Source organism: Musca vetustissima, unplaced genomic scaffold, assembly GCF_032173495.1.
Source record: "Musca vetustissima isolate MV318-11 ecotype Yass unplaced genomic scaffold, APGP_CSIRO_Mvet_v1 utg8773, whole genome shotgun sequence".
NCBI classification, from domain to species: Eukaryota; Metazoa; Arthropoda; class Insecta; order Diptera; family Muscidae; genus Musca; species Musca vetustissima.
The window spans coordinates 122,668-144,518 of record NW_026874689.1 but is presented as its reverse complement, the minus strand read 5'-3'; the positions used below and the strand labels follow the sequence as shown (position 1 = coordinate 144,518).

Below are 21,851 nucleotides of genomic sequence, written 5' to 3'. Positions count from 1 at the left end.
TAGAAAAATTATAATTGAAGTTTATTTATTATTTTTTACTTTTGTAAAAAGTTTGTTTTTTTCATTAAATGTATTTTTTTCATATTGATGTGGTATCCAATATTTCGGTTTGTACTATTTTGTTTTTTTTTTTATATATTAATATTAGTTGTTTTAATTTATATTTAAAAATAATTATCGTTATATACAGGAAAATAAAGCCCGCTTAAATGTTATTTTAAAATGTTTGTTGTTTTGATGGGTGGTGTTATTTTTTGTTATTATTATTAAAATTATTATTTTTATATATGTACATGTTTAAAACCTAATTTATCTAAAAAACCTAAAACCTAAAATATTTTTTTATTTCTTTATAGATTTAAAAAGTTGACCATGACATTGCATATCACCATCCATCTCAATATTATTTTTTTTTCTTTTTGTACAAAAAATAACCTAAAATTATTATTATTTTTAATTTATTGTTTGGAAATTTTTAACAGTATAACTTATTTTAAATTATTTATATATATTTACATCGACTTTTTTTCATTTCATCTTTAAGGTTATAATTTTAGTGCTTCATTCTTTAATGGTAGTATTAAAAAAATAGTTATACACACACCTTTTTAAGGGTTTTTTTAATAATAATTAGTTGAAAAAAATATAATTGTAATTGTAATATTTGGAAAACTAAAAAATAAATACAAAAGAAATTAAAAAATATATATATATATATATATATATATTGTCCAATTATCGTTTTTGATTTTTATATTCATTAAAAACAGGTAAAATTAATTTTCAAATTTAATACAAAATATTTTTTATTAAATTTTTGTTTTAATTAATTTTTAATGTTATGTATTTGTGAACTTGTTATAAATTATTTGAGGTTATATTAAGAAATAAGTTTTTAAAATATTTTTTATTGTTGGTGTTTTTTAATTAAATTTTTATTGCCATTTTTATTTTTAGCATTTTATATTTTTGGCTTTAAAAAAGACAATTTGAAAAAAAAACTTTCCCTACAAACACCAAAGTTTTTCAATATGTGTTTCCAAATCAAAGTCTAAATGGGAAATTTAGAATGGGAACAAGAATTAATTTTTTATAACCTCAAATAGAAAATATATTTTTTTTTTCGACATAACCTCACAAATATTTTTGGCTTTAAATAAGACAATTTGAAAAAAAAAACTTTCCCTATAAACACCAAAGTTCTTAAATTTTCTTTGTGGCTCCAAAACAAAGTCTAGACAAGAAATTCAAATGGAATCAAGAATTTATTTTTTATGACCTCAAATAGAAAATAATTGTTTTTCGACATAACCCCACAAATATGTTTGGCTTTGAAAAGGACAATTTCAAAAAAAAAAAAAAATACTTTCCTTACAAACACACCAAAGTTCTTCAATTTTCTTTGTGGCTCCAAAACAAAGTCTAGATAAGGAATTCAAATGGAAACAAGAAATTTTTTTTTCTAACCTCAAATTTGTTGATAGATAATATTTTCAAAAAACATTCTCTAAAAAATAAATATTTCAATTTTATTTGGGTCATCAAAACAAGGTCTAAAAATGAAATCCACCAAATTTTTTATAACCTCAAAAATTGTATTTTTTCCAAAATAAGAGGTCAAAATATTTCAGTAGACAAAAATCATTGCAGCTCCATTTGGACAGTCTTAATAAGGAAACTTATTGCCATTTTAAAAAATTGAGGTTAGAAAATAAAAAATTTGAAAAAAAAATAACCTCAGAAATTATTGTAGGTTAGGAAAAGCTGTTCAAAACGTTCATAAAAAACAAAACATATTTCAGTTTTCTTTGTGACTGCAAAACAGAAAGTAATTAGAATTCAAAATTCAAATTCCTATTTGAAGTTATAATCCCACTTTTTATAACCTCAATTTTTTAGGTTAGTGAAATATTTTCCGCAAAAAAACTTATTATAATTTTTTTAATAGGTAAATTATTATTGGATCTATAATATTTTTTAATAAATATTGGATATATAATATTTTTAATAATAAAAAATTGGAAAATTGAATTTTTCCCTACATAACCTCAAATTTAGCAATGGTCCAGAAAAGACACCCGAAGTGATTTTTTCCATAAATAAATATGCTTCCAGAAAATTTGAATGGGTTTTTTTTTGACTTCAGCTAAATGTTCAGAAAAGAAACCCAAGTGGATTTTTTTTCTCAACATAACCTCAAATTTTAATTGGGTCCAAAAACTGATGTCCGAACCCTTCTTTTTTTAAATGTATACAAAAACGCTTTAATATGATTTGTGGTTACAACCATAAACCCTAGAATAGGAATCCAAGTGGAAATTGTTTTTCCCAACATAACCTCAAATTTTGCTATGGCCCAGAAATAACGCCCGAAGTAGTTTTCCCGAAAAAATATGCATCCAGAAGATTTGAAAATTTTTGGTTTTCAGGAAAAAACGCCAAGTGGATTTTTCAACATAACCCCAAATTCTGCTATGATCTACCAAATGAAACATCCGAAGTTTTTTTTTCGAAAAATATGATACCAAAATGCTTTAATATGGATTATGGTTGCAACCACAAATCCCAAAATAGGAATCCAAGTAGATCTCAAGCGGAAATTTAATTTTTCTAAACATAACCTCAAATTTTGGTCCAGAAATAACGTCCCAAGTGGTTTTTTTCCGATAAAAATATGCTTCCAAAAAATTTGAATAGGTTTTTTTTGACTTCAGCTAAATGTTCAGAAGAGAAACCCAAGTGGATTTTTTTTCTCAACATAACCTCAAATTTTGTTCTGGTTCTAAAAATGATGCCCGAAACCAACAAAGTGGCTTTTCCCGAATATATGGATAAATATTTTTTTGTTTCGGCTTAATGTTCAGAAAAAAGAAAAAGAGTATTTTTTTGGGTCAGAAAAATTATGTCCGAACATTTTTTTTTTTTTTTTTTTGAAAATATGATACCAAAATGCTTTAATAGGGTTTACGAATACAACCAAAAACCATAGAATAGGAATCCAATGGAAATCAAGTGGAAATTTAATTTTTCTTAACATAACCTCAAATTTTGCTATGGTTCGGAGATAATGTCCGAAGTGATTTTCCCGCAAAAAATGCTCCCAGAAAATTTGAATAAGTTTTTTTTTTCTCAACATAACCTCAAATTTTGTTTGGGTCCAAAAAATTATGTCCGAAGCTTTTTTAGGGAAAATATGATACCAATATGTTTTATGGTTGCAACATAAAACCACTGAATGGGAATCTAAGTGAAAATTTTCGTTCTAAACATAACCTTAATTTTCTATTATTTTCTATAATAGAAAATTGGGGTTATGTTGAGAACCAAAAACCGACTTTGTGATGCAACAACAATTTCCCCCAAAAAAAATTGTTACCCAAATAGTGTCGTAGGGGTTACTCCAAGGGAAATTTCTCCTCAATATAACCTCCATTTTTTTATGGCCCAGAAGTATCATTGGACTTGACTGACTACATATACCCTATACCACTAACCCGGAACATAATCGTAATAAGGTACAAAGTTCCGAGCCATTCGTTCCCCTAAATATAAACCGATAATAGACCATAAACACTTTGCTTATTGTCGGGACAATCGATGTTCCATAGTTAGCATCTATTGCTAAATTAGAGGTTATAAAATGAACATACAAATGGACTCAGAAATAGCCAGCGAGATCAATTTTATTAGTCCATATAATCCGACATCTTGGTCAGAACTTGGCCAGAAGAAACAGTTGGTCCGCTTAATATTCACCCCTATTTGAATAATTTTGAAAATATGCATTTCCTCCACTTCCCAAAATTATGAATTTCAATTCACATTCCATAACTGTTACTTATTGATGAAATGGCCTAGTCCATATTACAAAAATTTGACTGCAGATTTCCTATCCCAGGGGAAACAACCCCCCTCAAAACCTCCCGTTTGAAATAATGGCAAAAAATTGTTGTTTTTGTTTTGTTACACAATTCCAATATTTAAATTATGTTATTTGTTATTTTTGTTTTTCTTTTGTTTGTTTTTTTTAAATAAAAAAATCAAAATCTTACAAAAAAGAAATTAAGAAAAATAATAAAAAAGAGAGTAGTTTATAGTAGGTAGGTAGGTAGGTGTGTGTGTGTTTGTATGTATGAAAATAATAAAAAAAATATTACAGTATTATCTTTAGTATATAAAACTAGTTTAACGCAACTATACTAAAATGTGTGTGTATGTATGTGTTCTTTTTTTTCGTTCAATTAAACAAATTACAAAAAAGAAAAGAAACTCTTAAATAGAATAATAATATTAATATTAATAATAATTTACAGTTGTTGGTTGGTTTGTTTGTATTTATGTTTGTATGGGGGGCTGATGGCTGGAAGTTTAGAAAATCGTTTTTAAACATTTTTTCATCACTTTCATCCATCTAAACTAATTAATATTATTTTTTAATGTATTTGTTTTCTTTCTTTTTCTTTGCTATACTAATTTTTACAGGGTTTAAAAGAAATAGAAACAGATCAATTATATATAGTAGAGGGGGGTTTTATATAAAAAAACTTAAATAAATTTTTAAAATTAATAAAAAAAATAATAATATTATTATAATATATTTTACATTATTTCATAAATGTATGTACAAGAAGTATATAGTATGTATATGTTGTGTGGTTTTTCATTTTATAAACAAAAAATCAAATATGTGAGTGGGGGGTGTGTGGGGGATGATATTATCTTTGTGGGTAAATTTTCCTTAATTTTCTGCAACTTATTTGGCAAAAGTAAAAGTAAAATAAAATATTAAATATTCACAAACAGAAAATAAAAGTTATTCACCACACAAAGTTTATTCCCCCTTCCTTTCTTTGACGCATAGTTTCCCTTTTTCAGGTATATATGGCCAAAATTTATATATGAACGTTTGTGTGTGTGTGTGTGTGTGTTTTAATAAAACAATCCCTGTATTTATTCTTCTTCTATATATGATGCTGGGTTTAGGTTTCCATTTTTGCATTCCTTCCATTTTTTCCAAGTTCCAAACATCATAAATCTCTCAAAGTTAAAAATATATTAATTTGGCCTGTAACTCATCATCGGATCAGAACAGAAATAACAAGATCGTAAAGCAACTCTAAGAAAGTAAGAAATTTCTTTCTACAATTGTTGCTTTTCAATTTTTGAAAGGGGTTTTTTTTTCTGTGTGGGGGGTGGGTTAAGGCTGTGTGTCTCACATTCTCCTCCTTTTATCCTCCTCCATGTTGCCCTTGTTCTTCATCTTCTTAGGCTATATCAACACTCTTTTTGCGTTCTAAATTTGTACTGTTTGTATTCTTATCGCCGGTATTATTGCTGCTGCTGCCAGTATTGTTGCCACTGCTACTGGTGTTCGTGGTGGGGGCTGTGGTGGCCGATGCTGTTATCACATGCTGCTGTTTGCCATGATGATGATGATTATTTGTTGATGTATGATGAATATATCGTTCCGGACTGGGTTCACGTGATGAGGACATTGAAGTGGATGTCGATGATATTTCCTCTAGACAATTATCCAAATATTCAACACCTCCAATACTGCTTGAAATACTCAAATTACGTTTGCTCAATAGACCCATATCGTCATCATCTGGAAATAAATGAAAAAAAGGTAAAAATATGATTAAAAAAATTGAGAATATAAATTAATAAAAATAATGTTTTTTTTTAATTGTTTTTAAATGTTTTTTAAATAGTACAATGTTTTTTAAGTAGTACAAAATGAAAAAATTCGCTGTTGCAAACATAAATTTACTGTGAAAAAATTTCATTTCGGTCTTATGTCCCCGATACGAGCGAGGATCACTCCTCATCCGATCTGGCGACTTAAATAACACCACAACACGGGCACACTTCCAAGTATGCGGGAAGTATCCATGACGAATGCAGCTGGAGAAAACGGACTCAATATATTCCGGCATGACCTGCCACAAATAGCTTTCAGCATCATTCCAGTCATACCATCCATATCTGGCCATTTTCTACTTCTAACCCGACAGATACTGTCCACGACTTCTATACGATATAAACCCGGAGGCTAGCTCATTTCATCAACAAACGAAGGAAATGATGGATTCTCCGAATCCGGAAAGAATGTTCCAAAAAAAGCCCCCACCCCGAGGTGGTTGTCGCAGAGCTGCTTGCTACGTAGGTCAACCTGTCTCTTAGACCCACCCCGTGGATCATCTCCATTGTTCCGTTCAAATCTCTTCCCATTTGCAGCTCTAATTGTCTTCTTTACTCCTAGACAGCCCATCTTTATACGAACTAAGATCAGCAAGGAATTCGGTGTTACGCTGCGCTAAATCTTCCGCATTGGCACGCCGCGTGACTTTTTGAAAGCGCCATCTAAGACGCCTGAATTGCCGCCGCATTGTAGTTAGCTCGCGTGTCCACCATTTGACCTTACTCGGTTTAGCCTGACGGCGTCTATCAAGGAATATGTCATTGACGCTGCTCATTCAAGAAGCTGACCTGGTCATTTATGGTCCATGCCCTAAAGTCCACAAAGCAAACTACCTGACACAGTACGCATAATGGTCCCATGCCCTGCGTACGTCCCCTCGGAGTGGCCAAAATCTCAATGAGGTTATGATCACACACATCTTAGTCTTCGCAAATACTGCAACTAAACTGGTAAGCTGTCGTTGCCGCCTCATTTGCAGCTCCAATTGTCTTATGTACTCCTAGACAATTCGTCTTTTGTACGTACTAAGATCAGCAAGGAATTCGGATTTACGCTGCGCTAAATCTTCCGCATTGACACGCCTGACTCTTTGGAAGCACCGCCTAAGACGCCTGAATTGTCGCCGCATTTTAGTTAGTTCGCGGATCCACCATTTGACCTTACTCGGTTTATGATCCTTAACAATTTTTTTTAAGAATCCAAACCTATGATATATTCTTAAAAATAAGTTTTTTTTTTTAATTTACGCCTATGAATAGTCCGTCCTTCAAATAAAAAATTAGACTCTACATACCTCTTCTCAATGAAAATTCCGTTAAACCCGTTTCACTAAACGATGAATATCGTGAACGACTAACACCCAGACTTCCGGCTCCGCCAAGGCTTCCGATACCAACTCCTCCTCCCAAAGTCAAGCCTTGTTTTTCTTTTAACGATTTCAAACGAGCACAGAGGCTTTCCTGTTGTTTTTCGAGGAGTGTGGGGGCGGCATTGAATTGTCCTGAATTGGATGAATAGAAAGAACAACGATTTTAGAAAAAAAATAAAACTTTTGTTGTAGCTTCGATCTACTTACCTTTTGTTGAATCCTCTTCAGCCAGGGAAGACGATTTCAAAAGTGAATCATTCAATAGACTGCTGTTACTGGTCGAACTACTGTTGCTGCTGTTCAATGAATCATAGGGGGCCGAGGAACTTGAGGCAATTATCTCCTTTTGGATTTGTGAATCGACCGACTGTGTTAGACGTTCCGGTGAGTTTAGAGTGCATTTATTAATTATGACCGGGGATGATGATTCTAGCAGGGCTGTAGTTGGTGGTGTGGTGGGTGTTCCAGCTAGACTATTGCCTGATGATGATAACTCCGAGCCACTATTGCTGTTGGTGTTGGCTGGGCTGCTGCTGCTTGTGGTCTGCTGCATACGTTTACGATATTCATTAATGGATAGTTTACGTTTGGGCTGAGGTGGTGGTTCCGGTGCCGTCAATTGTGGATTTAAACGTGGATCATGACTTGCGGTTTTCGTAAGGATTTTCAAGGCAGGTGACGACGATGATGACGTCGATATGGAGGATGTGTTGGCATTTAGTGATGATAAGGACGGTGTAACCGATGATAGCAATGTGGAATTGGAATTAGTTGGTGGTGGTGGTGCTGGCATTTCACAACCGGTGATATCCTTTGTCAATGAGTTGACAACATCTTTGTTGTTGTGGTGAGGGCTATTGTTAAGACCAAATAGGGCTGTGTGACTTACATAGCCACCAAGACTATTTAAGCTCTTCAATTTGGTATCTAAATATTCGGAAAGCACACCACCAGTTGAGGTGGTTGTTGCTGCAGAGGATATTGCGGAGGCTGGTGAACTGTTGCCATTTGCACACGATGTTGCCGAGGAGGAGGGATTATCCAAAAGTTTACCATAAATTGTATTGAAAAATGGCAAATGATTTGTGCTGCCGCTTGGTGGGCAGGGTGGTGAAGCTGCGGCAATAGATGCAGCCGTTGTGGAACATAATGATAGACCACCACCTGTTGAAATGGCGGACAATGGTGGTGGTGGCTGCATTGTATTGCTTACATGAACTGGAATGTTTTGTACTCCTGATGCCATGGCGGCCGTAGATGTTGGTGCTGGAGGAGAAGGAGCAGGTGGAGTGGTTACTAATGAGGGATTCGATGTTGCCAAAACCACATTATTAAAATGTGGTAATGTGGGATGTTCCTTTAGGATGTGAATGGCAGGTGATGGTAAAGATGTTGTACTGGAGGAGGGTGGCCTTAACATTTCCTCGTTATTGGAGGAGACAACCTGAGAGGTTTGTGTATCGACAACCATTATTTGTTCTGTCGCCTGAGCATTATGGGTGGTGTTTGCTGATTTGGTTGACAGGGCTGCGGCAGCAGCTGATGATGCCACATTTACAGGGGGTTGAGCAGGTGATGTTTTCTTTTTCTCTTCCTTTTCTGGTAATTTATTATCGGAGGCCAATGAAGAACTGGAGGTGGACGTGGCGGACGATGACTTGTAATTATGATTTTTATTATTGCCATTTTTCTGTTCCTCTTTTCCGGACGCTACCGCGGACGACGAAGAGTCTTTGCGTGATTTCTTGGCCGATGAGGTGTGACCGGACTCGGACTCTTGGCGCTTATGTTTACCGCCACCACCACCACTGCCCACGGGCACACTGTTAACCAAATGCATATCTTTGGTTAATTCCAATTCAAAGTTCAGTTGTTTCTTTTTTGAGGTTAGGGGGGTGAGGGTGGTGTTAGTTGTATTGCCATTGCTAGAACCAAATACTGCTGTTGCAGGTTGCAATGGTGTTGTGGCCCCACTACTGCTCGATGATGTGGTACGTTGTCGGGCCGATTTTTCCTTATTACTCATCACCAACACAGCTTCCGAGGAGGCGGCTGCATGGGAATTTTGTAATGATCCGCCACCAGAACCAGATGAGGAAGAGGTGGAGGACGTGGTAGAATTATTCGATGATGTTGAGGAGCCCGAAGAGGATTTTTTCAAAGATTTCAATTTCTTTGAAGACGATGAAGATGATGACGAGGAGGATGTGGAGTTCACAACCGAATGTTTATTTGCCGAAGACGACGATGATGAGGAGGAAGAAGAAATCTGTGTTGCGGAATTTTTATGACTATTTGAGGAACTACTGGAACTTGTGGTCCTTTCCCTTTTATGTAGCTTTGGTTTTTTGGAACTTGAAGAAGATCCTCCACCAACCGCGCTCGAGGAGGATGAATAGGAATTTTTATATTTCGAAGATAATTTATCCGATTTTTCTTTGTCCTCCTGACGACTGTGGTGGCTGCTGCTATGATGATGATTATGATGATGGTGGTGATGATGATTATGGTGATTAACATTGGTGGTGCCTGATGTGACACTGCTGCTGTTGCTACTGCTATTTTTGTGGTTATGTTTCTGCAGGTCATTGTTCAGCGATGTGGTGGAATTGGAGGAACTTAATTTAGACTTTTTATTGCGCGACTGCAGGAATAGTATATTCTCCTTGTGGAAGTTGTGTAAACGTGCCTGAATATCATCATCACTTAAGGTGGCCTTTCGTTGCAAGGCGGTGGATGACGAAGATGAAGTCAAGGATGACGATGTGGCTGCTGTAGAAGATACCTGACTATTGGCCGTTGTTGTAATGGCTTGTGATGATGATGCCACCTTATCTCGGCCACTTGCATAAGTGGACGTTGTTGCCGTTGTCGTTGGGGTACTACTATCAGCATCAACCTTGACCACCTTTTTGGCCATCACAGATGTTGTGGATGAAACCACAACTTCTTCCGAATTGCGGGAATCTTCCATTTTCAGTTTTTCCACTTTAATGGCAGCAGAATTTTGTTGATTTTCAATTTTAGGTTTGGTTTCCAGTTTGATCTCCTTGTTGTCCATTACCTTGGTGGCTTTGTTTTCCTCCTTAAATGACGACATCAAGGAGATGACTGTGGAGGAGGTAGAATTGCTACTGCTACTGGTAGGGATGCTGGTGGTTTCACCTGCTGACTGCTCAGCTTGTTCTTCCAGTTTCAAGCGCTTGGGTTTTGGTTCCTCCACTTCAATATCCGCCGCTTCGTGGTCAGTTTCCCGTTTCGTTTCAAAACTTTCCAACTTGGAAATATTTTCCGTGACATTGAAAACTTTGTTTTCGCCTTGCTCCACTTTGGGTTCCTCTTTCATTTCAAACTGCAAAGGTGGTCCGGGCTCATTTTTAATTGTAATAATCTCCTTTACCTCCGCCGCCTTGCAATCCTCCGTTTTAACCAATTGAGTCTGAGGCGCCGGCGATGGCGTTGCTGTCACCACAACATCATCAGCTGCCATACTTTCTTCCTCTTTTTCGACATCGATTTTAACATCCTCATTGCCACTGGTATCCTCCGGTTCAATTTTAACCAAATTATCTTCGGCCTTAATCATTTCCCGACCCGGACTGGGTGAACGCAAAATATCAACATCATCTTCCTGATCATTAAATTCAGCGGGGGGTTGAGATGACATAGCCGCCTCTACCTGCTGCCGATGTTTTTCTTCAACTTCTTCTCCTTGTTCTTCTTTGATGACTTCGGTTTTAATGTGATTGGAAGGTTCTTGCGGAATGGCTTCATGTTTTATAACAATATCCATTTTACATGCCCCTTCCTCTTCTTCAAATGCTGTTGAGGTTACATCCACATCCTGTTCGCCGCTGGCGTTCAACAATAATTCTCTCGAGTCTGCGGCTGTGGGTTCACATTTCTCAACATCGACATCAACATCTTCTTGGCCATCCTCAGGGAAAACGGTAGGTGGTTCCTCTTCTTGCTTGACGAACTGTTGGTGTGGATAGATGCATGGTTCTACCTCTTTCTCCTCTTTGGGATAGGCCTCCAATTGAGGAACAACCATTAATGCTGGATTATCAGCAGTTGGTTCATGGGGTACGGGTTCTATGACCTCAACACTTAATGTAGAAGCTCCTCCTTGACCCACTGCTGCGGCAGCATTGTTGTTATTTGCTTGCGCAACCATTTGATCTTCCTCTTCCTTGTCATCGGTCAGCAATAAACGACGTTTCTTTAATGGCGTTGTAAACCCGTTTGGAACATTGGAGGCTGGCGAACAAGCTGGCGCGGGTGTTGTAACAATTGTCGCTGCCATTTGTGGCGGATTGGAATTTATTAAATTCGTAACCAATGTGGTGGATGTTGTTGGCGATGGCGAGGATGTGGTCATTGTCATGGAATTGGCATTATTACCATTTAATGCCTCCTCATGGGTCTCCTCGCTAATGGCTTGACGTAACCAACGTTTCTTGACCGATGAATTATTACTGCATGTGCTAACCTGCAGGGGTAAATGGAAGTTTTTCTGGGGTGCGGGTGCATCTGTGGTAGTTCTCTCTGTGTGCTGCTTAAGAGACAAATCAATTGCTGGACTTGTTGCATAGATTTGCTGGTGGTGCTGAGACGGCGTCTGCTGTTCATAGCCATAGGAATGTTGTTGAGAGCAGGTGGAAGGCGGCAGCGGTTGGTGTGGGTGTTGCTGCTGATGTTGTGGAGGTGGTGTTGGTGGTCCTCCCTCGGTCTGCTGTATAAATTCCTCAACACGTTGAGCCACAAAACTTAGATTTTGAGGCATTTCTGGTGTGCTGTTGATCGCCGTAGTTGTGGCTGCTGTTTGATTGACATCGTAGAGGGCAGCCTGGACCAGGGAATCCAAACCTGTTGCAACCGGTGGGGGTTGTGGTGGCATGGTCAATGTTGGTGTTGCTGCCTGGCAATTATCATCCCCTTCTTCTTCTCCTCCACCTTCGGTCCTGTGCAACCAATTGTTCATTAACAATTTCTTGGTCTTCGTCTGCAGGGGATATTTAAATTCCGTTGGATGGCTACCATCCTCTAAATTGGTTTCCAAAGGACCCATAGCAGCTTCAATTAACAGACAAGCACTACTCAAATGGGAGGGTGGAGTAGGTGGTGGTGATGAGGCGGAGTTGACGGCCCTTGGCGTCGTTGGTGTCTGCTGTTCCTGAGAACCCAACATATAGTGATGTGCAGCGGATCTTTGGGGAGATTGTGGTTCCAATGATGTTGTCTGTTGTTGTTGTGGATTTTGTGGCTCCGTGTGAGAATTCACCACCATGGGATTGGCAAATGCCATTAAGAGACCGGCTGCCTGATCGACATTATTGGCAATGTGACTACTGTCAACAACACCGGTGGCCACCTTTGTTGGACTGGCATTCCTGGCCGCCATAGTTTGTATGGGCGGTGAAAGCATTGCTGCACAACCACCATCTGATTCCGAGGTAATTGCAGCATCATGATCCCCAAAGGAACCACTGCCGCCGCCCATACCCATACCACCAACACCAGAACAGCCTCCTCCTCCTTCAATTGACTCCTGACTGTTGATGCGACTTTGCCTACGCTTCCTTTGATTATTGTGTGATGAGCTACGGCTACCGGCCTTGCGTTTCTTTTTGGTCCTCGTTGCCGAATGGGAATTGGAACGTTTTGTACCGGAACTATCGGCCGAATCGAATGTTTTATTCGGTGATGTGGGGGTGGTATTGTGACTGCCACCACCAGAGGAATTTTGCCTTTTGGCCTGTTTCTGTTCCTGTTTACGCTGCTGGGAACGTTCCATTTTTTCAATGGCCCTCAGTATGGCCTCCATTTTACGATCTTCTCGTGAGAGTTTGGGTTTCTCTTTGGGGGTGGACGAGGAATTTGGCTGGGTGTTGGAGGAGGAGCTATTGTCTTCGTTATGTTGTTGTTGCGGATCACCACCTGCACCACTATTGTCTTCGGAAAAGCTAGTGGTGCGTCCATATTTGGCGGGAGTTTTACTACGTCCTGTTGGGTGGTGTTGGTGCTGATCTTTTTGTGGAGATTTATTTGCCGCCTGAGGCGAAGAGGATGAATTTTGCATGGGCGATGTTGCCATGGGTATTTCTTGTTGTAGGTTATGTTGAGCTTCATGGGAAAGATTGTTGACAGGCTGTGGGGAATTGTCTGCCAAAGTCAGGGTGGCGTTGGTGCTATGCACCGCAGCCATGACAAGTTGTGATGGCTGTATGGAGGACTCGCCAGTTACAATATGACCTCCTGCTCCTCCTGTCGCTTGGGAACAATTTAAGGTTTGTAAGGCTGTGGCCGCAATTGAAGCTTCAGGTGAAACATCTTGAGCAATGTGTTGCAAGGGAATTGAAAGGTGTTGTTGTTGTTGCTGATGATGGTGGGGTGAAATGATTTGTTGTATTTGTGTCGGGGGTGTTGTTTCTGCTGTTTGATGGGTGCTGGTTATCAAACACAATTGTCCAGCAGGGGCTTGAGTTATTTGTTGTCCACATGGCTCCGCCGCCATTGCATGATCCTTCGCCATTTCTTGGGGAGGTACCAAGACATTGGGTGATTGGGTTGTCGCCTGGGCCATAATATTTACTACTTGTTGTTGTGGTGCTTGTGGTTGCTGCTGCACTGCACAAAGTTGTGGTGATTGCAGAGCAACCATTGTAGTTTGTTGTGGACCAGCAGCAGCAGGACTATCATAATGAGCAATTCCATGTGAAACTTGCTGCTGTTGCGACTGTTGTTGCATATCAGCTGTCAGAATCAATGGTGTGGGCAGGGATTGCATTAATTGTTGCTGCTGTTGCATTTGCATTGGCTTCAATTGTGTCTGTTGTTGCAATTGTGTTGTCGTCTGTGTTGTCTGCTGTATGGGTGAATGCATATGTGGCGTTGGCGATGGTATCGACACCGATGGCGACGATGATGATGTACATATTCCCGAGTCGTGCATTAAACTTGTCAATGTTGAGGAGCTTGAGGAGGCATTGCTCAAATTGCTGTTACACGAAGCCGTTAGGGGCATAAGACCATTGTTGTTAGTCGCGGAGGAGGCGGCCATCGCCAGTGATGAATTCTTTTGCAGGCCAGCAATTTTATTCGATAACAGCAAGTTGTTATTATTGGGACTGTTAAGGCCAAGGGGTACCGTTGAAACAACACCACTATTGTTGTTGTTGCCGCCTGGTATCATAACATTTCCCATACCCATATTACTGTCACCACTTGACGATGTTGAGCGATTACGATTGAGATTTTGTTGATTGGCCTTTCGTTGCTTGGCCGATTGATTACCTGCCGCCGCACCCCCTGCACCACCACCACCAAAGGATAATGATTTTCTGCCAGATTTTGCCGCCGGCGGCAATTGTGGTAACGGTGGTCCAAAAATACAATCCTTACTCAGACCACAGGCACAGGGCGTGCTTGTGGGTTGTATTATCATCGAATTGTTTTTCTTATTTTCCACCGCCTGTAAATCGTGTGGCTCGTGGCGTATGGTAATCTCTGTGGAATTTCGTATGTCCGTCAACGAGACAATGAATAAATGGATGGTACCCTTTTCGAATAAATGTTGTATTTCAGCATTTGGACGGCATGATCTACGCACGAAACGGGCATCATTGCCATAGGTGCGGGTATCGACACAAATTTCCGGACCCTTCATATAGGTGGGTGGCGGTGTGGGCGGGCTTAATTGAGCCGGTGGTGGCGGTATGGTTGTTGTTGTTACACTACCATCCGGATTTATGGTGGTTGTTGTGGTGGGGGTGGTGGCACTACTATTCACCTCAGCCGCCCCCTGCAACTGATAGAAAAATATATAACGTCCCGGCATTCGATGCGGTTTATAGCTATTCAGCTGATAATTATTTGGTGGCGGACAATTCATATTCACAGATGTATTTTGAGTTTTATACTGGGTGGTAAGCATATATTTGCCTCTTAGCTCGCAAATGGGAGTGTTGGGCGGCAGATCCATAGTACTAACCAAAATCCTGCCACCGGCATGTGGTATGGTCTGGACCTTAGATTCCAAATTACCATTACTGTATTCTTTTAAGAGGGGATTTTCCGTATTGACAATCGATTGCAGGAGTAATGGCTGTTTGGTAATGGCATGTAGACGGGCTCTCAATTCGGGCGAGTAATGATTGGTCACTGCCTTTTCATAGTTGGTTTTCCATTGTTCCATGAGGGCGGCATATTTTTCAGCTGCTGTCATGTTTCCGCTGCTGCAACTGCCATCATGATTGCCACCACCACCACGTTTACGTTTTGTGGTCTTTTTGCCTTCCTTGCGACCGGATTTTCCAGCAGTATTTGATGCTGACCCCGCTCCTCCTGCTGCTGTACCAACACCCGACAATTTATCGGATTTTTTCGATTTCTTGCCAGATGATTCTTTGACTTTTTTGAGCATTTTTGCACCCTTTTTCATGGTGGTGCCGGTAGATGAATTTCCACTTCCCAGCATATGATTTGTAGGATCGGAATTTGCCCCAGCCAAACCAAATGTACCCAAACCACCAGATGCAGATGCTAGACGTGTTTGACCTGTCAAAGCATCAGTTATGAGATTAGATGATGGGTTTATGCCGCCACCACCACCAACAATTGCAGTACCAGCTGCACCAGAAGCGGCGGCCGCAGCGGCTGCTGCCTGGGCCATTATTTGGGATTGTTCTCGACGTTTTTGTAATTGCAGGGATCGGGCTTGGGCCTTGTCCACTGGACGTGGTTGGCACAGCTCACATAAATATTCATCGGGTATATTTTGACGATCAATGCCCATGCAGTCGACATGTTGCCAGGCGCTAAAAAAAAAGAAAGGAAAAGTGAGGTTAGGTGATATAAATACAGAAGTATATATATATATATATATATGTGTGTGTGTACCCAAACTTACCAACACTTATCACAACAAATCATATAGCCATCATCATGCGTTAAATCACATATACAACGTGTCACGGAATCATCTTCGGCCTCTGCTTCAGGGGCTGTTTCAGTTTCCTCACCGGGATCAATATCACCTAAGGCTGGTCTTGAATTATTACTAATGGCTGAATAGGCATCATCATCTTGCTGGAGGCGGGATACTAAAAACAAAAACAAACAAAAAAATTGAAAAATATTTGAAAAAATCGTATTAAGAAAAGTGTTTCCAACTTACATTGTGAACTGTACATAGGATAGGTGGTGGGTGTTGAAGAAACACCCGCACCACCAACAATGTTGCTATTGTTGTTGGCAATAACCGTGCTTGCCGTTGCCGCTGTGCCTGTTGCACCTATACCACCCAAAGACCATTGCTGGTGGTGTTGTTGTTGTTGCTGGCCACCAATAACAACCGTCGTGGTGTTCTTTGTTGTATTCGCGGAAGATGAGGACGAGCTCGTTGTCTGCTGAACAGCAAATGTTGTTGGCAATTCCAAAGGCATGGGATTGGCATAGGTATGATCCAATAATACCGCATGCAATATTTGCAAACGTATATCGTGTGTCTCCACGAGTAAGGGTCGCATTTCTTCACCAATAATATCATCATCGTTGGAGGGACTGCCGCCGGCGCCTGCTGATGTTGTTGTTGAGGACATGGATTTTAAATGACCAATTTGGGATTGGGATTCAAATAGATGTCCTGATGATGCTGCTGCAGCTGCTGCGGAGGGTGTTGTTGGTGGTTGCTGGTGGATTGAAGATGATCTGGATGGTAGTGTAGCATTAGTGTTAATTCCGGAGGATGTTGTTGCCGATAAATTCGTTCCTGTTGCTCCACCGCCGACCGCCGACGGTATATGCGATGATGATGAAGTTGTCGCCAAATTACTATGACTACCACGCAGGGAATTGTGATTGCTGTTTATTGGCCATTTTTATTGGCGTTTCGATATTATTTTTGTTGTTGTCGTGTTCAAATTTGTTTAAGAGATTGAAATGAAAGAAAAAGAAAAATATTATTAGGATTAATTAATTCTAGTTGTTGTTAAAAGTTGTTGCAGAAGATGGTGATAAAAAAGGAGAAGAAGAAAAAGAGGCATTAGGAGAAGAAAAAGAGATATTAGAAGTAAAAGAAATGGGGACTTGGCGTTAAAGTTATGACAAACTCGATTAATGGTCGATTGTGTTCACGACAGATATAGACAAGGGCTAGGAGTTGATAGTAGGACTTCTATGGAGTTGTTGTTGTAGCAACTCTATTGCTTTTACACAATGGGCTGAGGTGACAGACGTTGGCCGAGAATGACTCGGGTCGTTTCGGATCATAGACCCCTCTGTCGTGGAAACGACTTCTATGGAGTTGTTGTAATTGTGTAAAAGCAATAGGGTTGCTTTTACACAATGGGCTGAGGTGGTAGAACTTGGCCAAGAAAGATCCGAGGGTCGTTTCGGATCGTAGGCACCCCCTCAGTCGTGGAAACGACTTCTATGGAGTTGTTGGTGGTGATGTAATCGCCACAATTTGTTGACAAAATATTTAATAGTAATTACATTTATTTTCAAAATATTTTTTGTAGGTTAGGAATTTATGATAGGAAGGAGGAACAAGCTAAACAACAAGGAAACAAGTATATAAGGGACATGATGGCGACATTGTATGCCGAATGAATACAAGGGAACATTTTTTTAGAAATTAAAGATAAGTTATTGAAGGGTAAGAAAAAAATTTATAATTTGAGGTTATGTTGAAAATCTTTGAGGAACAGAATGGCGGCATTGTTAACGATTAAAAGAGGGAAGGGGATAATATTTTTTTTTTTAGAAATTAAAAAAGTTATTGAAGAAGAAAAAAAGTAATTTAAGGTTGTTTTAGAATTTGAGGTTATGTTAAAGGTTTGAGGATAAATTCAAAAATTTAGGTTGTTTTTTGACTTGAAATTAAAAAATAAATGGTCAGAGGAGCATGCAAAAAAGTAGACATTTATAGATTTTGTAATCGGTAAAATAATTATAAATATATAGAAATGCTATGACAGGAACAATGAAATATTGGATAAGAGAAAGATAGAATTAAGAATCATTCTGTTCTACTTACTTGACTTTATAATACTCCGATGATTTTCGTGATATTGAAGATTCATGCAGTTTACGTTCCATCGACTGGGAACGTGAACTCGGTGCACTTTGTGTTGTTAAACGTGAGGATGATGATGATGATACTGCAGCAGGTGATGATGACGATGCGGATGCTGCTGCAACTGCTAATGTCGCCGCAGCCGTTCCAACATTGCCTGTCATATTTCCCGAATGTGGTGTTATGGTTGCACCACCACCAATATTGGTCATATATGTTGTTGCGGCCGTAGAGGAGTGCTGATGGTGGTGGGAGGGAGATGCTGCACTATTATAGTGATTTGGTGAACTGGGTGGTGGATGATTTTGTGGCGGCTGCTGCTGTGTTGCCGACGACGATTGTTGAGGTGAACCAATTACTGGCGGATAAAGGGTATATTCTCGCGGTGATAATAAGATATTCGAATGATGATTATTGTTGGCATTGTTGTTGGCCATATTTTGCATATGGTGGTGATGTTGAGATAATGGTGATGATGTGCCTGCTGAACCTTGTACTAATGCATTTGGAGAATTTGTGGTAGAATTTTGTTGTTGCTGCTGCTGCTGTTGTGGCGGTGGAAACATATTGCCATTGTTGCTAGTCGCGCTGTTGTTGTTGTTGTTTGGAGATTTCTGATAGCCAACAATTGAGGTTTGTTGATGTTGCTGCAATTGCTGATACCTTTGATTGATGAAGGATTTTTGTGACATACTCTGTAGGATACGAGCCGATAATTCATCGGTCATTTGTGTGCCATTGACCATCATAATATCATCACTTAATTGTGAGGAATTGCCACCGGAACCAGCACCTCCAGCAGTAGTACTGCAGCTGTTAGATGCCCCGCCAGTAGCGCCATGTTGTTGTTGTTGAGTATCTACTAAATTTTCATAGCTTTGATGATGTTGTTGTTGTTTAATTTGTATTTTTTGTGGTGTCAAAGGTTGTTGGGTCGCTGCTGTTTGCTGCTGTGTTTGTTGTATTATGGTGCCTTGGGCATTAACAAATTTAATATTGCTGTTGTTGTTGTTAATTGCGACACTGCTGCTGCAGCTGCTGCTATTGAGCGATGCCGTTTGATACTGTATGGCGGTTTTCTGATGCAACTGGGTACCGGCCGGTAATTGATGAGCTGCCACACTGCTTGTTGTCGTTCCTGCAGCTGCCGTATATTTGGAATTTAGTTTGTTGGCTTTTGTGGGTGTTGTTGCTGCTGCAGATGTTTTATGATGATTTAAATATGTTGCTGTTGTTTGTTGTTGATGGTGGTGAGGCGATTGTTGACCACCAATTATGGCAGCACCTCCAGCAGTATTGCCACCAATAGAAGTTTGATGTTGCTGCTGCTGATGGGGCAATGTTGCTATTGCCACAGCGCCAGCGCTGTTAAGAATAGCATTATTATATTGTTTAACAAATTTCGATTTCGATCCACTGCCCTTTGTTGTGGTGTGATGCTGTTGCTGTTGCTGCATAGTTGTACCTGCCGCCGCCAATTGAGCATTAGCTGTTGTCGACGTTTGTGTTATAAACGTTTTGACACCCTGGCCACCACCACCACCAGCTGATGATGATGATCCTCCATGCAAATTACCCAATAGTTTACTAGTTGCCGTTGTATTTGTCATCACCGTGGAGGAGGAACTACCAATGTTGCTGCTGTTATTCATGCGTAGTGTACCACCACCACCAGTGGATTTTTTGATGACGTTGCCCCCACCCAGTGTTGTTGTTGTTGTTTTTGAACCTGCCACATTATTTGTGGTTAGAAATTTATGTGGTTGTTGCAAGACCATTGTCTGGGCTGCAGTAGCAGCTGAGGCAGCATTGGCGGCCGTGACATTATTTGTTGTCAATATTGTGCCGCCACCAACACCACTGTGATTTCCCATTAACCTCGAGGAGGTGTTGTTGTTGCCCAACAATTGCATATTTCGATTACCTGCACCCATCATACTGATCTTGGGCTGTGTGGTTCCACCACCAGCAGCTCCAATCACCATTCCACCAACCTGCTGCATATAATGGGTGGTATTTGTAGTTTGTTTGAGTGGTGTACTCTTAAAACTACCCAGAGTGCTGCTAAGATTGCCCGTAAATTTAGGCTGTTTGCTGCCAACACCAGCACCAATAATTCCAGCACTGCTGGCTGGAATTGTGGCTGGTGTGGTGGTGGTGTTGGTGCCATACATCTGTTTGGTGTTGACAAAATTTATGGTTTGTCCAACTCCAGGCGAGGGAGTTTGAGCCGTTGTTTGCCCCTGTTGTTGCTTGGACAATACCGTTAAATTGCTTAGCAAGACTTTGGATGTGGTCGTCGACGACGATGAGGAGGCGGCAGAGGAGGAGGGGTTCGGAGCGACATTTTGTGTGGTACCCACACCCGCACCACTACCCGATGTATCAATGATCATATTTCCCGTGGCAGCATCCGTACTGACAATTTTAAAAATTTGTTGCTGTTGTATGACCTCTCCGCTGGCTGAAATCATCATGTTGGAAGAGGTGTTGTTGCTGGTGTTTGGTTTTGTGTGGATTTGAGCCTGTTGCTGCTGTTGTTGTTGTTTTTCAAGATATTCCTCGGCGGACACTTGTATCATATGGGTTTGGTGTTTCTGTAGTTTTTGTTGTTGTAAATGTGGGTGTTGCTGTTGTAGTTGTGCTGCAGTAGTCGTCGTTGTACTATTAGACAAATGAACTTGCTGCACATGTTGTTGTTGTGTTGGTGTATGATGAAGAATTTGCTGTTGTTGTTGTTGCTGCTGCTGACTGTTGTTATGTAAAGTATGCTGCTGTTGTTGTTGTTGTGGGAGTTGTTTGGTTGTATGTGGCATGGGCCCGGCTTTAATGGTTGTTATGTGTAAATGTTGTGGTTTTGTTGTAGTCGTCAAGGACGTTGAGGAGAAGGTCAAGGTTGACAATGACGTTGACGTTGTTGTCAATGATGATGATGATAGTGTTGTTGTTATTGCGCTATGCAATCCTTGGCGCTCTTTCTCTTCTTTGTCCGGTATTATGTCTACTTTCCTAGACTGCTGCTGTTGTTTTTGATATAAAGGACCAACAATTGTTGTTGCTGCTGCTGACGACGACGTTGATGATGATTTCTGTTGAGACAATAATTGTGAATTTTTATTAGCTTCATAATATTCGAAATATTTAATGTGCCGGTTTTGTTGTTCTGGCTGTTGATGTCGTTGTTGTTGTTGCTGTTGTGCTTGTAAGGCTGTTGTGGTGCTACTACTAGTACTAGAATGATGACGATGATGATAACTATGATGAGAAGGATGATGATGAGGATGTTGATGATGATTATGATAAAGAGGTTGTTGTTGTTGTCGTTGATGACGATAATTAGTGATGATACTATTGTTTGAGTTAGTAGTAGTGGTAGTAGTAGTAGTGCTGATTTTTGTATTTAAAGTAGTGCTTGGTTTTTCAACTACAATAATACCCGATGATGGCATGGGCATTATTATTTTTGTTGTTGCAATATTAAAAATCCTTTCTTTTGTTTGTTTTCTTTAGATATTTTGTTTTTTGATTTACAAAATGATGAGAAAAATACAAAAGTTATGCAAAAAGGAAAAGGAAGATGATTTTTTGTTTCTTTTCGAATACTAATTTACAAAATTTGTGGAATTTTAATATTGGAAAATTAAAATATAAACTCAAAAACGTGTTTAAATATGAAATCTAAATATAAAATTTGAACT

At 39.5% G+C, this 21,851-nt stretch overlaps 1 protein-coding gene across 1 annotated transcript; it reads right to left on the bottom strand.

Annotated features, from left to right (window-relative positions):
* Positions 1-5,264: 5,264 nt before the first annotated feature.
* Positions 5,265-21,608, bottom strand: LOC133335886 (serine-rich adhesin for platelets). Its single transcript, XM_061544182.1, has 10 exons — positions 21,503-21,608; positions 19,424-21,274; positions 19,082-19,348; positions 18,115-18,982; positions 16,252-16,937; positions 15,985-16,177; positions 11,801-15,892; positions 7,281-11,617; positions 6,999-7,205; positions 5,265-5,608 (listed from the first exon to the last, which is right to left on the bottom strand). The coding sequence occupies exons 1-10, from the start codon at positions 21,606-21,608 to the stop codon at positions 5,265-5,267; spliced, it is 12,951 nt and encodes a 4,316-aa protein (XP_061400166.1).
* Between the last annotated feature and the right edge of the window lie 243 nt (positions 21,609-21,851).